The sequence below is a fragment of the Cynocephalus volans genome, chromosome 4, assembly GCF_027409185.1.
Source record: "Cynocephalus volans isolate mCynVol1 chromosome 4, mCynVol1.pri, whole genome shotgun sequence".
NCBI lineage: Eukaryota > Metazoa > Chordata > Mammalia > Dermoptera > Cynocephalidae > Cynocephalus > Cynocephalus volans.
This window is the reverse complement of record NC_084463.1, coordinates 135746934-135763639: the sequence shown is the minus strand read 5'-3', so window position 1 is coordinate 135763639 and position 16706 is coordinate 135746934. Positions and strand designations below refer to the sequence as shown.

The 16706-nt window shown below is 43.3% G+C and overlaps 1 protein-coding gene across 1 annotated transcript in view; it reads right to left on the bottom strand.

Moving 5' to 3' along the window:
* The window catches only part of LOC134375613 (proline-rich protein 5-like), a 51747-nt gene that overhangs the window by 21578 nt on the left and 13463 nt on the right, over positions 1-16706 (bottom strand). The window contains exons 3-4 of the mRNA XM_063094223.1: positions 16165-16213; positions 4678-4735 (exon numbers count right to left, since the gene is read on the bottom strand). Of these exons, the coding sequence (XP_062950293.1) occupies positions 4678-4735; positions 16165-16213 (107 nt within the window). The remainder of the gene's footprint in view (positions 1-4677; positions 4736-16164; positions 16214-16706) is intronic.

The following is a 16706-nucleotide window of genomic DNA, read 5'->3' as shown; positions in this document are numbered from 1 at the left end:
AGAAAGATTTAAATGAAAATATGCAAATATGCCTTTCTATCCCCTAATCCGGAAAAGGGAACTGAAATCTTGAAATCACATACTAATTGTTATCATCATGCAAATGGTTACAACATTATCAGGCACTGTGCTTAACTACTTTATAAATATCTATAAGATACCTCATGAATAGACTCCATTATCCCCGTTTTATAGGCTCAAAGAGGCCAAGTAACTGGCCAAAAATCACACAGCTAAAAGTCAGAGCTGGGATTCCAGAACCCATGCTCTTAACCAACTTAATCAGGGAAGATCACATGCACAGTTACATATTGTTTTGTTTTCTTAATCACTAAGACAATGGCTTTATTCTGATTTTAAGATGTCAGTTAAGAGAGGTAAAAAGAGGACCTGAAAACTGTCACCTCCACCCACTGCTTTATAGTCTGGGAGGGCAGCAGTCTCTAAAGAGGTCACCTGCAAAACAAAGGACTCACCTCCTGATACTCTGCCTACTCACCCATAGGATCAGAAAGTCTGAGCTATGGCCAAGTGCTACCCCCAGGCTAGAGTACATGGGTCACCCAATGCCACCAGAAGGCTGTGCACCTGCAGGAAAGGTGGGCACTGGCAGAGAGCAGGCTGCCCGGCAGCTGCTGTCTAATGACCTAGATAACAGAGCTGTCAGGCACTGTCTTTGCTCATCCCAGGCAGAGAAACTGGGTCAGCCAAGATTAAACGTGTTTGGCAAAACTCTACCAGTTCCACTGAACAAATCTTGAAAGATCATTTGGCACCTTCGGTCTATTAATTTAATGGACAATCAAAGCAGTGGCTGGGGAGAGAGAACAGAACAAGGGCATGACTGGCAGCAAGCAGTTCCAAATATTGCAGATGTTGAAAGGTCAGGGTGAAATACACTGGGGAAAATGCAAATCCATGGCACCCTCTACTTTGCCTCCCAAAGCACTACGCACACTTTGTTGGAATCATTTAGTTACTTGTCTCCTCCCTAGAACGAGGGTGAGTACATGGGCCCTGTCTGTCCTTCTCACCATTATATTTCTAGTGCTTAGCACAGTGCCAGACACACTGAAAAATCCGATTTTTAAAAATCTTTGACTAAATGAATAGCTAATACCAAGCATATAAGTTTTTACAGATGCTAGCATTGGTGAGTGGAAGGAGGTAGCATTTAACCCAAATACAGGACAGTATAGAGCAGGACTTAACAATGTAAACATTTTCCTTTGCCCTTAGGATAAAGAAAACCTCCATAACACGGCTTGCACAGCCCAGTAGAATCTGTCTCCTTCTTTTGTGTCTCCATTGCCTTCTGTATTATCCTCTGCCTTTGGGCTCTAACTATGTGGATTTTATTTCAGCCTTTCGCAGTCACTATGCTCCCTCATGCCACAGGGCCTTTGCATGTGCTATTCCCTCTGCCTACAATGCTCTTTCCCTCCCCTCTTTACTTAGCCTACTTCTGTTTATCCTTCTAGTTTCAGCTCAAACTTCACTTCTACAAGAAAACCTTCCCACATTGCTCAAATCCCCCTACTGTGGACTTTATTTATAGTACTAGTCATGGTTACAGTTTTATATGTGGTCACGAGTTGATTAATATCTGTCTCCAATACCAGTCTGTAAGTTGCACAAGGGCCTAAAATCCTATGATGGCTCCCTAGCAAAGTACCTGGCATATAATAGATAATTGATAGGTGTTTGATTGAATCAATCAATCACCATCGTCTTTTAAATGTAGGCTATGTTAGTTCACTGCAGGAAGGAGACATGGAAGTCAAAGGGCCATCCAGAATGTTAGACACCTTGTTCCTAAAACCAAGGTGAACCCCAACACCTGGATAATACACCCCAAAAAGGAAAAGGCTACTCCACCTCCTTTGTTCATGGCCCTTATCCTAAGCCTTCCACAACAAAGACAAGCAGAGCCCTCCCAACCTGAAGGAGAAGGAGAAAGAATCCTAAAGGCCAGAGCTGGTGTCTACACACCCCTTCAATGCCAAGATGAAGGCTCATTGGCACATGAGGGAATCCTTCGACCCAGCAGCAGTAAGATGCCTCTGGGCACTTGGGTCTAATTGCTGGCTTCAAACCTGAGAGCAACGGAGGTTTTGGAAAGTGTTCAGAGAAGAACATCAGACAGGTACAGGCTAACAAAACAGGGTAGCCCTGGGGAAGAAAGAGTTAAAGGAAACAGGTGACTTCACTTCTAGAAACAGCCCACAAGCCAAGGACTTAGCTCCCTGCAAAGAGAAGGTATTTGGATGGAAGGTTCTAGATGACTGTTCTATAAAATCTGCCCTCTAATGTACCATCGGAGTTTAGATCACCAGAAGTGTATAGGTAGTAGGTATAAGAAACTTCCTAAAAGTCAAGGTCACTAAACATCTAGAAAAGACTATTGAAAGTAGCACGGCGTCTCTTGCCCACAAGAGAGCAACAAATGGATATGAGCAGCTACCTGTCCTTTCTGCAGCAAATATATAAACAAATGTGTAAATACATAAATAAATATGTCAATAAAATAAAGTTTATTCAGTGACTAGATGGATCATATTAGTTGTTTCCAAACTTTATTTTACAGCAAGAGAATCCTTTTACCCAAACAAAATCTTTCTTGAAGTTCTAATACATCAAGTAAAAAAGCAGAGATATTCTGGTTGAAGATGGGAAAGTCCCTTAAAGGTTCCCCACATGCCCATTCACTGTGCAGAAAGGACCTGGACCCCAGAATGTGAGACTAGCAGAAACCCAGAGGGAATACCCTGGCCTGGTGCTCCCCAGCCATGCCTTGTGGCAGAGGCACAGAACTCTGAATGATCTTCGTTCATTCCGGCTAGCTCCATTTCTGAGTTTTAACTCTGAATGTATCAATGTTGAGGTGGCAGACAGTCAACTTCCCCTTTTCAGGGCACTCGAATCTCTGGTCTTGCTCAATACCTTTTTCATAGAGCTGGTTTTTCACATTTTCAGGTACCTGCAGTAATTCCCCAGACGACTAGCATGTAAGTAGTGTGGCCAGACAATGTTTCCCTTCCCTCACCTTGCTAGGCAGCACACGACCACACTTGTGCACTTGCCTGACTCCAAAATACAAAAGAACCACAAAGTTCCCAGTCAAAGCAAGTCACTTAAAAATAAGGCGCTTCCATTGACAAATGAATGGGTAAAGTAAATGTGGTATACACATACAATGGAATATTATTCAACCTTAAAAAAGAAGGAAAACCTGTCACATGCTGCAACATGGATAAAACCAAAGGACATGCTGAGTAAATAAGCCAAACACAGCAGGACAAATACTATGTGACTCCACTTTTATAAGACAGCTAGAATAGTCAAAATCATGGAAACGAAAAGTAGAATGGTGGTTGTCAGGGGTGGAAGGGAATGGGAAGTTGCTGTTTGATGGGTATGGAGCTTTAGTTTTGTAAGATAAGAAAGTTCTGGAGATCTGTTATACAACAATATGAATATAGTTAACACTACTGAACTGTAAAATGGTTAAGAGGGTACATTTTATATTATGTATTTTTTTTTTAAAAAGGCCTTTGGTTAGTGGGTATTTATAGGGTTGAGAAAATAAAAATCACAGCATAGATGCATTCAAGGGGGAAAAGGCCACATCTCAAAGATGCAGAGGTTGACTTCTACCTCTGTTCTTCCAGAGGCTTGGTGAGCATCTACTGTGTGCCAGGCACTGGAACTTTCCAGTACCGGCTTCTCATTTTTTCCTACTTTGTCTTCCTAGGAGTCACTTCACTGGACACTAGTCTCTTTCCCAGGAAATAAGAAGGAAAAAAGGGATGACATGATGCCTGCTGAGTCTGGGCCCGTAAGTAGGTGTGACCTACAGACAGAGGACATTAGGCTGGAGCAGGAAAAAAGCAGAAGCCAGCATGCACACCTACTGTGTGCCAGGCATGGAGTTATGCCAGTTATGTACCTTGTGCTCCCTCCCACCCCTCACTCCATTTTCTCACTTTAAAAATGATAAAAATGGAGATTCAGAGAAACTAGTAACTTGCCAGAAGTCACCCAAGAAGTAGGTGTGATCTAAGATCAGGCCCCACATTGGTGGCATCCAGGAGTGGCCCTGGGTAGAGTCAGGGGGTGGGCCCATTCTCACCCTTGGTTCCATCTCCCATCTCCATCCAGTTTCTTTCTAGCCTGTCAGCTAGACTCTCAAATTGTATAAGACCAGGAAATTTCTCTTCATCTACCAAATCATATCCCATGAAGTGGGTGTCTACTTAGCCTAATGTTCCTCACATGGATAGGACTCCTGTCTTCCATGACCCCAAGAAACACTACAAAGGCCGAAAGGAAATCACATGGGGCAGACCAAAGGGAATGGCAGAGCAGGATCCCAGCATAGCTGATCCCTTAAGATTTTGGTGGTCTCAAAGGAGACCACCAGGATGCATGCCGTGAAAATCTCCCCTTAACGAGGTCTCCAAGGAAACCACCCCAATCCCACTACATTTTTCAAAAGACATGCACTGCCACGAGTGGCTGACTGCAAGCAAGGCAAATACTAGCTGGGTGGGGAAGAAACGGCAGGGCAGGTCACTCAGAAGGAGCCCGCCCCTTTTGCACAGAGTATCTCAGCTCTCTGGACATCAAAGGCTGAGTCACCGAGGCCCCGTTCTATGAGGGCCGCCTTGTACTTGCCTTCACACAGCTTGATCTTCTCCTCCACAAAGAGCAGTCCTTTTGCAAGAAGCTGGTTCTGCCAAAAGAGAACAAAGAACACAGGAGTTGGGGGACTATGAGCGTGAGTGACCCACCCTCTTCCACAGCAAGGGCACAGTTCAAGGCACTTGTGTGCTAGTCATGCCTCCAAGGTGAAGAAGCCTTTTGTCCTCTCGGAAGGCCAAGGCCTCAGGAGAAGACAGTGAGACATCCCACAACAAAAGAGCAAGCGAGACCAGAGCCAAACCCAACTGCCACCCTCATCCCTCAAACAAGGGAGGAGACATGACACAAGCCTGGCTGAATTCACCACTGCTGACACCCAATGGCTTTGAGGCCCTTAACGATCTAAAGTCAAAGGGAGCATTGAAACCATGGCAAACTGTGCAGAAATAACAGATTTTTTTAAAAAGATAAGTGTAGGGTTTCTTACACTAGCACAAAAGAGACTGTGTGCAAAATCTTAAACAGCAGTGCATATGTGTCCATCAACAAACGTGTGCATGGGAAAGTTCTGGAAAGAAAATGTGAAGTTAAGTCCTCCAATGTTTGCAACTAACAGTTGTTGCATGTCCTGCGTATATCATAGGCTTCATATCCTACATCTCATTTAATTCAGTCCTATCAGGTTGGTGATATTATTCTCACTCCACCCATGGTCAGTGAGGAAACACCCACAGGAGACAGAGCTGGTCTTCTTGGCTCCTGAAACTACATTCCTTCCATTCCACCTTACTACCTTCCAGCAAGTCTTCCCACCCAAACTCCTTCCTTCACTCGAAGGGCTACAGCTGGTCCCTAGGACATAAAGCAGCCTCTCTGCGAGTCACCAAAGCTCAGAGATCAGTGATGAGTTGGCGCTTCTCCATTTAACCACATATTAGATTATGAAAGGCCTGTGCTTATGAGAGAGGCAGGGGGCAAAGGTGGCATGTATCTTATCAAAAAAACCTAACGCATTCCTCAGCATTCTCCTTTACAGAGCCCTAAAACCCTGGTACAGTGATGAAGAGAACACACACAGGAGACTGGAAAGAACTTGGGTATCAGATGGGGGTCCAAGCTCCAGGTCCAGCTCAATTCTAACTGTGTAATTTTGTACTTAATTTCCCTGTGTCTTGAGTTCATCTGTAAAATGTCATAATACCAGAAATATCATAAAGTTCTTATAAGATTGATCATAAATACACACACACACACACACACACACACACAGAGTATTTTATGTCCTTAGTAATTAGTGACGATGGTAGCAATCATAACAGTTGCTATCTCAGCCCAATTTCTTCACAAAAGACAGTCAGAAATGTGAATGGGTCTTTATCAAGTGTGCTAATAAAAGATTTGACTAAAGCTACTATCACATTTCTGTTATACACATAAACCACATTTCATAATCCTATCAAGATTCACAATATACAACCTAATTTTAAAAAGTAGTTGACCATCATTTAGTTTCAAGATGGCAGATGGAACCCCAAATCAAAGTCGGAGTGACAACGTATAGGCATACACCAACTTTGTTAAAGAAAGAAAATCCACTCCTTCACAAAGAATTACGGAATGGACAGGCAATTAAGATAAAGATCTGTTCTCTAGCTCCCTGCCAAGCAAATGAATCCCAGCAGCTTCTGGGTCAGAAAGCAAGAAAACACCCCAGGCACCAAACTCAGGCTATCAAGATGTTGTGTCAGCTGAGCTGGACGTGAATGGATTCATGACGGTGTCCAGATGGAGTCACCCCACCTGAGCTTCTGAGCACAAAGTCCAATTGAGCCCTGGACTCTCTGCCCCGGTCCCTTTCACCTGGTCCAGGTGAGCTTCTCAGAACGACCCCTCTGCATTCTGTGCAGCATCCTGAATGCCACCCTTCTTACCACCTCCAGCGCCAACGCTGCCATCCTGGTCTTCCAAATAGCTTTACAAACCCTCCTGCATGTCCCACTTCTGAGATAACACCTCCAAATCTAATCCAGACTCTATGATGCAGTTCTGGTCACTCTGTTCTATGACTATGATTACCTACATTTTAAAGGGGACAGGGCAGGGGGGAAACTGAGGCACTGAGAGAAATAAAAACCTAGTCCAGGTTATTGCATGAGCTAATAATAGAAATGAATTCAAGCCATATATCTTTAGGATTTTAGGTCCTTAGGGGCCAGGGCCATTTCTTATTTTAGCACCCCTGGCTCCTAGCACAGTGCCTAGAACATCGTAGGTGCTTGATAAATGTTTGCTGAATGCGTATACTGCCAATTTTGGTAATAAAAATCATTTTGTATTTTTAAAAAGTCAAGATAAGAGAGAATATTTTTAAGAGGGGGGAAAAGTGATAGAGTCCCTAAATCTGTTGCCATTTTCCTCATTTGATAAAAGTTACTTTGTCCATATCTTGAGGAATAAACCTCAAAAAGTGGCCTACATTTTCCTTTTTTTCTCCTTTCTAAATCTTCCCCCTTCAGGGAGACATTAGGGGGAAAAATCTTTTTATATATTTTCAAGGAAAAGTTATTCCTGTATTATGGGGAAATCATTCTTTTTAAACTTCTCATGATACACAGCATGGAAATTCTCTAGCTTAGGCCAAAATAAGAGAAATTAAAATGACTTGGGGTTAGAAGGGGCCTCAAGGATCATCTAGTCATTCTGCCCTCTCCCCAGTCTTTTATACAAAACCAACTGGTCACACAGTTTTGATGATATTTACGGGGACCCATTTTCCAGGAAACTAAAGCACCTTTCAAAAGCTGGACCTCACATCATGGGATTCCTATGCCCTGACAAATGCTTGACTCTGGAAGGTTCTGAGTAGATGTTTACTGCTGTGCAGGGGTGGTGGAGCTGTACTGTATGGAACAGAGCTGGAGAAGATCCAACTTTTCTCTCATCCCAGTCCCCCTGCCTGATGGCACCAGCTCCACCACCTCCCCACCCAGAAGGCTTCAAGCCCCAAAACGGTTACAATAAATAGCAGCCACCTAGGAAGTGACTTGGGACTTGGAACGGGGCCCATTACTTTATGTATCCCCACCCCATCCCATAAAAGAACTTAGACATGGAATAAACAGCACTTTAATGAAGTCTCAAAGAAGCCCAGAAGTGAAAAAAACAGCTGACATGTCTATTTTTTCTAAGATGTAGAAAAATGGGCTGCAAACAGAAAAACGAGGATCAGCTAGGAAAAATGCAAGCAAGGACGTCTGAGGAAAGACTTCAAAAACCACTCGGTCTTCAGTGGGCAGGAAACACCCAGCTCGCTGTGGGTCATCATGGAGGGCGTGTTGGGGCAGGCGGGGGAAAGGTAGGAGCCTGGGGTGTGGGTCCTGTCCCCAGTGTAGGCCCCCCACTGAGCACACACCTCCCCAACCCAGTCAGAAGGACCCAGAACAAACATGTAACCAAGAAGACTGCGGGGGGGGAGAAAAACGTTCACCCCGTCTTCCCAGAGGGAAGATCTTGCCACACAGACTATAAGTTCTGTAAACGCTAAGGCTGATAGCCACCCATCACTTCTAATGCTTTAGTAGTGATGACAGTAAGAATGTCGGTAGAGTTAGTTACTGGTTTTTACTTTGTGTCAGGTACTGTATTATACTCTTTTCGTGCATTATCTCATTTTACTTTTGCCACAAACCTATCCCCTTTTTACAAATAAAGAAATTGAGGTTCAGAGAAGCAACTAGCAAATGTGAGATCAGGCTCTGCACCCACATTGGTCTGAATCCACAGCCCATGTCTGTCTCCCATTATATTCCTGTGGTTTACTTTAGCAATAAAAATACTAAGATACAAAGAGCTATCATTTGTTGACTGCTCACTACATACCAAGCACTTTGTATATGTCCTCTCAGTAACCACATCAACCTTATGAAGTTGATATCATGATTATAACTAAGAAAATTGAGGCTCAGAGAGGTTAAGTTAAAAGCGTGAGGTCACACAGCTAATAACTGTTCTAGGAAGGATTGGAATCCAGACCGTTTACCTGGCAGAACTTTTAGCCATTATGCTCTCCTACCCTGGAGAGCTTTTTTATGTCCTTGTCCCTGGGAGAAAGCAGAAGGGATCCATTTCAGTTTCAGATACTGGGCGCAGTTGGCTTGGCAATCTCGGGCCATATAACTAGGTTCCACCACAAGGCTTCCATCCAGCTGGGTTATTTCTGCTGCCCAGTCCTGTTACCGACTTCCCAAATTCCATCTCTCCAAAAGGACTGTTTTGGTGTCTTCCTCTCCACCGTCCACTTTCGACATTCAGCAAGGGGAACACCTGGCTTGAAGGTGGATTTCATTCCCAAGTGAGACATTCTTTCCTACCCCAGAGGGGTCTAGCAGCTGCCCTGCTCTCTCCCCAAGAACTTATGACCAACAATTCCATTCTAGGCATTTGTTTCCAGTGATACCAGTGTCTTCACAGGTACCTGTCGTTGGCATAAACCCAGTGACAGAAATCACGGGCCACCTCCATTTTTTTTTTCCCCTTCTATAACTTGGAAAGGCCAGCCATCACCTCTAATGTCTATATTTCCTGTGAACCTGGAAGCATTCCTGGATAAGCAACAAGTGTTACAAACACAACTCACCCCCAGGCCCAGAGAATTCCTAATAAACCAGCCCTGGCATGTGTGGGTGTGGTAACACCAGAGAGAAATCCCCAGATGGAGACTGAAGGAGATTCGAAACTGGTACTAATGCTTATTCTTCATGAAGCACCATTTCAGAGATAATTAAAGGGTGAATTGGGGCTTTTAAAAAAATTATTTTGGGCTGGCCAATTAGCTCATTGGTTAGAGTGTAGTGCTAACACCACCAAGGTCCAGGGTTCAATCTTTGGCTTTTTGGTGGCTGGCCAGTACAAACCAAAAACAACAAAAAATTATTTCACAAAGAAGCAGGAAAAACAGTCCACGTCTAATTTGCTGGACACTAAAAATGAAAAAAATACCCTGAAACTCCTCCTCTCTAGGTTTTTTTTTTTCTTTCTTCTTCTTCTTCTTCTTCAAGGGATGCCTTGAGGGTATTTTAACACTTAAAATATAATCCAAGAGATTTTTCTTGTGTGGCCAGCTGACCTGGGTTACATCTTGGTTTTACCTTTTACCAGCTGTATGATCTTAGACAACTGACTCCTTCCTCTGAGCTTCAGTTGCAGCATTTGTGAAAAGGGACTATATAATAACAGAATCCTCATCGGTTATCAGGAGGAATAAATGAGTTAGCACAGGAAAAATGCTTGGAGCATTCTCAGACTTGAGCAGGCATCAGAATCATGGAGGACTCATTAAAACACAGATTGCTAGGTATCTGATACAGTTAGTCTGGCGTGGGGCCTAGGAATTTGCTTTTCTAACACTTTCCCAGGTGATGCTGAAGTTGCTGGTCCGCAGACCACACTTTGAGAAGCACTGGCTTAGCAGAATGCCTGTCACATAAGTATGTGAAAATGTTAGCTGTCATTACTATTATTTTTGTCCTTCTTAAAGCTCTTAAAAGAGCCTCAGAGAAAGTTGCCCTGTTGCTTTTCACACTGAACAAAGACTTCTCAATGCTTCCAGCTCAGCCTCACTTCTCATGCCCATTGAATTGCTGAACATTTCCATTATTTTAACACCACGTTTCCCACGTCTATTCCTCCCTTCTGTGCCTCCCCCTTTAATGCCCTAAATCTGGCTCCCGTCATTCCTTGCCTAGTCTACAAGAAGTCACCCAATTTCAAACAAAATCGTTTCCTGAAAATATATACTCATGTAGAACAACACACATAAAATAGGAGGAATTCTGTTTGCATAGAGCTAAAAAGGATTGTAAAATCCCTAATTACACCTCATCTTCAGGTGATATTTTCAGCATTTGGTACCTATGTGTTCCTTTCTTTCTCAATTGAATGTGCACTAGCCTAAGTACAATGAGGCTAAGGATTTGCCATGTAGGCATGCCTACTGGTTTTCACCTTTATCTCAATTGTATTAAGTCCTGTGGTTATCAACTTCAGGACCCATTTTTCCACTTAGCTTCATAAAGTATGAGAAAAGTACAACAAAAAATATTCAAATAGTTGCACAAAGTTCAATTGCTGAGGGCTGGAGGGTAACCGTGGGCTGTGGGCCACCCCACAGGGAGTGGCCTGAGACACCCAGGGTACTTCTGCAGTCCCTAGTGTAGCCATGCCACTTCCCTTCCCATTCTCTCCCCAGGGCAGCTCACAGGAGCTTCTAGGCCACCCTAGTGTTTGCAAACTCCACAATGCCTTTCTTCCAAGTACCAGCCAAATCCAAAATGCAGCCCCTACAGACCTTCTCACCTAACAACATAATCTCCTCCCCATCCGCCTTCTCACCAGATCTCAGCTCCACTGGTCCAAAGCCCCTTTGTATACCCTTCCCAATTTCACCTTCAAAGCTGAGTGTATATGGAATTCCCCGTACTACTGTTTATCTAATTATCTCTTTTTCCATTTGGGGAATCCTGCCTGTTATAGGTGCCTTGCCAGGCAGATCAAAGAAGAGCTGAAACTTCTTTTCCCTATTCAATTTGGGTTTGAAAAATCACAAAAGTCATTTTCACCACTCTTGATCTTCCCTCCACCAACTCACTGTGAATTCCTACAAGTCCTAGTTTTGTCCCTACAAAGTAGACTTATTCTGGGCCTGTTTCTAATTCTCTACCATCCGCTCATGTCTTCAGTTCCCACTACTCTGTGTGTTACTTGTGTAGATGCATCTCTATCCCTGCACCATCTTCAATTTTAAACTCTCTGGTGACCAGGACACTTCACACAGGTCTCCTCCTCCAGCTCTCTGCCACGCGCCATAAGCCCTTAATACTCTCTGATGATGAGTTAGGAGAAAACTGGCCTCTGGGACTCTTGCAGATATGAGAAGCAAATGGAAAAATGAATATATATATATATACATACACATGTACACATGTGTGTGCACACAGAGATATATCTCAAACACTACCAGGCATCTGTGACCTACTGGCAATTGGTCGCTAAGTTTCCCTTTGAAAGGAAAATGAAAAAGAATGGTCAGTCTCCTTCAGATGTTCAGAATCTTGCTGAGCATGACCTAGCCTGTTTGATGTAAGTGTTAACTGTGCACATGCACCCAGGTGTGCCTTGGCTATTGTCTGATGTAATTGTGCATGTGCACCCAGGTGTACCTTGGTTATCTGACTCGCACCCAGGTGTCCCTGGGTTATCTGACTTAAGTATAAAGGACTAAGGACTCTGATCTACAGTGCCCCTGGGACACCCCCGGGAGTCCACAAGGGGGTCAAGGCTGCTGGGGGGCTGCTGCTGAGGAGATTGAGCTGGTGTCCAAATAAAGCATGTCAACCTTGCCAGCATCTCCCAGGATCTTTCTTCAATTGCGTAGCTTACGACTTGCATATGACGGGTCTGTGACCCAGTTTGCACAACGGGTTTGAAGGGTCTGTGACCCAGCTCATCACCCTTCTTCCTAGAACTCACTCATTCAGAGCCACTGACTCCAGCCTGAGTTTTTGTATCAAGCAAAACTCTAGTTCCAACTAAAGAAATTAAAATTTCTGGGTTTGGGAAAAAGCTTTCAACAAACACAATGCAGCCAGCAGATGGAGAATGGCAGAAAGTATTATCTGCAAACCACCCCATGCCCTGAACCACCAAGATACCTAATTAAGTGATAGAAAAAGGCAGAACATTTCATATCATCAGTTTCAAAAGTTATAAGGAACCAATTATCCCTTAGAGCGGTTGCTAGGATATAGCGTTCCTCTTGGAAACCCCAATTTGCCTTCTGGGCACAATTCAAAACAGGGAAAAGAAAAATCAATACTGGAAATGTCAGAGACTGTTCCAGCCAGTGTCTTATGGACATCTATCCAGGCTTCTGCGGATCAAATGGCCTGTCTTCTCTGTGTGCAGACGTGCGATAAGCACTATTTTTCTACCTGCTTCCCCTGCCCTCCCCTCCAGTCATTTTCATTATTCTTCACGAAGGATATTCTCTCTGTGGGTCTTTCTTTAAAGCAGTGAAATGAAAATGTTCCCTTGCAAAAGCAGAGCCAGAGATGGTACTACAAATGGTGAGCTCTGAGTTGGGGGTCAGGTTCCCAAGAGGAGACAGTCATCACACTGCTGAATGCAGATGCCTGGGGGTGGCCATCTGAGCCCCCTCACTGAGGAGCCAGCCAGCACCCCATAAGCCCATTCTTTGCCTTTCCAAACACACACATCCATGGTTTCATGACTTTCCTATGCAGCCATGTATTCTGTTCCTCATCTGTCCCCAGACCTCTCTCCCATCCCCTTGCTGGAGGAACATAATTTCTGGAGCCCATCTGACTTTCCACTTGAAACTACATCTGATAGACAACTGCAAAGGCTAAGCTCTCTCAGTAAGTCTTCCCCTCCTGGATCTCCCTCCTCCTATGTAGATCTCTTCTGTAGAGTGAATGGCTTTGTAACTAGTTCATTTTCAAGCACTGTCTGGTGTCAGGCTTTCCAAACCTGTGTCTTCTTGGGATACCTTCACAAATGTGGCTACAGTCAGGGCCACGTACATGATTATTCTTTGCATACTATTTTTCCTGAATGGATCCAATTTTTAAAAACATTAATATGTCTAAAAAGGAAACTGTAGCATCATGTTCCACAAGTGGAATATAACTCAACAATCAACTCAATGTAACAAAATAATGTTATGACATTCTAAATAGACAGTGTCCCTAGCTGATGACAGTAAATTGAACGCCAGCTCCCTCTTTCTTAAACAAGAGAGATTGCCAAGTTCTGGAGAAGTATAAAAGACACAGTGGCACAAACTAAGACTCTCTGGCCCAATCATAAGGGCTAAAGGAAAATAAAAAAACCACTTTCTGACCACAAGCTCTAACATTATTTAATGCCATTGCATGTATCACCTAAAATCATTTCAGATATCTATGGTAGACAATCCCTCCCCCTCTCTCAAGAATGTTTATTGAGCATCTACTATGTGACAGGGACTTTGGAAGGAGTAGGGAACCAAACTGACTGACAGGGGAAAAAAAAAGGCTCTGTGCCCACATGAGATTTAAAACCTATAACCTGGGAGAAAAAAGTGTCTAGGAAAGCCTTTTTCCAGTCTAGCACCTTAAATCAGGAAAACCCCAGAATAAAAACTGAAAACCAGTCCCTACCCCACACCCCCAGAAAGAGACTTAATATTCACCAAGCAGCTTCTCTGATTTTGTTCCTGATATGAAATGAATGGCAAGGTTAAGTGTATGGCATGCTTGGTAAGCAGTATTAACCACCCCCGAAAACCTCAGGACTTCCCAGATAAACAAGTCCCCACCCAAACACCACTCCCTACCCATCCTAGGGGTAGCCCCCAATGCCAGAAGACAACTGACATTTAAAACCTGATTGAAACCACACCAAGCCCTGTCTCTTTTAAATGTCAAGGAGGAAAGCAGCCCAACCCAGCAGATTTCTCCAGGACTGACTGAAAAACCACTTCTCTGTAGTTGGATTTAAAATCAATCAATAAAGACAGCAAGAGAAGAACATGAGGCCAAGACTGACCTTTGAGTCAAGGGCAACTGCAGTGATTCACATTTGTAACTAATTACCACTTTCTTCATCTTAGTCTCTCCTGAATAGGAGCTATTTCCCAAGCAGCTAAGACTTATGACCTGATTAAATTCCAGGCTTCTGTTGGACCTTGGTTTGCCCAAATCTACAGTAGCTGTTTTCTGCTGTACGTGCATGGGTACACGTGCATGAGTGTGTATATGTTTAAATAACTGACATTTTCATCCTTTTAAAAGGTACATAAAAGTTTATGCTTCCTGAATCTTGGAAAGAAAAAACAATAAAAGGATGCCTGTGTTGTTTTTAAAACCTAAAATCTCTTTAAACTGTCTTAAGAGTATGCTCTACTTGGGTACAGAGTAAAACCACCAGACTGAAACCAAGATGTTACATTTTTATGTTACTTTCCCATTAAACGGGATGGATTACACTTTAGAATAATAGCACATAGGCACCTATAAATTTAATAAACACCTACTGCTCTATCTTACCCTGTGCTAGTCACTAAGCACATTAGAAATCACAACTTTAGTCCTAACAATAACCCTATATGCTTAGGTCCTATTATCACTGTTTCACAGAAAAGGAAACTAAAACACAGAGAGGTAAAGCAACTTGCTCAAGGTCACACAGCTAGTAAGTGACTGCTGGCCATGAACTCAGGTAGTCTGCCTCTAAGGCCCATGATCTTAACCACTACCCTATGCTGCCACCTGCACACCATGTGCTGAGTGCTTTACATGTGTTATTTCATGCAAACCATACAATAACCTTATAAGGTAAGTTACATTTTTATTCTCATTTTAAAGATGAGGAAGCTGAAGCACAGAGAGGTGGAACAGCTTGCCCACTCTTCTGGTCAGAAGACTATTGGGCAAATAAGTGAGAAGTTGGGACTGTGACTTCACTAACGTGTAACCCAGTCAGTTACTCACTGTCATCCAACACCTTCCCACACCCTCCCCACCATATGCCTTTGGTTAGAGTCAGGAAATGAGCTTGTGTCTGTGTATTAGAAACTATCCCCTAACCGAACCAGGAGCTTGAACTCATTGGCCCTGTTACAACTGTGTATAGGCAGGAGGGAAGTTTGATCGTCTGATCCAATTCTATCTTTAACAGATCAGAAGCTTGGTGACAAAAAATAACATGGCTAAAGAGCACATAAAGTTATACCCAATTAAATAGCACACATGGGGGTGGGAGGAAATGTCCTTCAAGCCATGGTCTGGGGTCCCTTGGGAGATCCCCCCAACCCTTTCAAGGGATCCCCCATCATGGTCAAAACTACTTTCTCAATAATACTAAGCTGTTTTTTGCCTTTTCCCTTGCATTTTCCATGAGCATACGGTGGAGTTTTCCAGAGACTATGTGATATGCAATGTCACAACAGATTAAACATGAAGCAGATATAAGAATCCAGCTGTCTCCTATGAAGCCAGACAGTGTGGAGATTTGCAAACATAAAAAACAATGCCACTCTTCTTACTATTTTCTATTCTGAAAGTTATTTTTCATAAAAGTGCTACTTATGCTAATATGTAACAGGCTTATTATTTAAATGAACTAAGACATTTTAAAGCTTCTTAGGTTTAAATTCTAATCTGTTAAAGATAGATAGACATAAGCCCAATAAACAATTTTTAAGAATGTTAAAGAAGGGTCTGGAGACCAAAAAGCCTGAAAACTGCTGCACAGGGCTATAATCTTCATGAATTGCAAGGACCACACTTGCCTGGAGCCTCTCTGCTGCTGCTGCATTGCAGTGCTAGACACCTAGTAGAGACTCGGCATATGTAATTTTGGATGTTGAAGGAATGTGCAGGTGTACAGTACTGGCCACCCCTTTTAGTACATGGACCCAAGTGCAGGATGATGACAGATGCTCAGACCCACACAGCTTACCTGGAAATAGTCTGTAATGAATGATCCAAGTTCACTCTTCAGCAGCCGCCTAGGGAGAGAGAAATACTGTCAAGCGGCCCTCAGTGGTACAGCTTGTGGTGATGAATTCATCATGCATGATGACGACAATGTGCTCACCAGTGACCTGGGGCTGAGGCCAGGCCTAAAAAGTGGGTTTACTTTCCTAAATCCTGGTAACACCCCCAGGCCCCAATATTATTAGAGGATTACAGTGATGGGAACCCTACAAGGAGATCCACTCCTTAGTTCACTCTACAAAAGCAACCATCTGAAGAGGGTAACCACAGGAAATCCTAATTCTAACAGGGCTGGCAAAGGCAGGCCACGGCACCTGACTTTATGTGAAGCAAAAAAAGTTAAAAAATAAAAAAAACATGGAGAAAAACCACCATTTTGCAATCCTCTACATTTGCAGAGCACTTCATAGTTTAAAATACCCTTTTTCTACATTCATCAACCAAGGGTTGCAAAGTATGTGGGGGGAGGCAATTTTTATTCCTCCTGTGTGGATAAAAGAAATT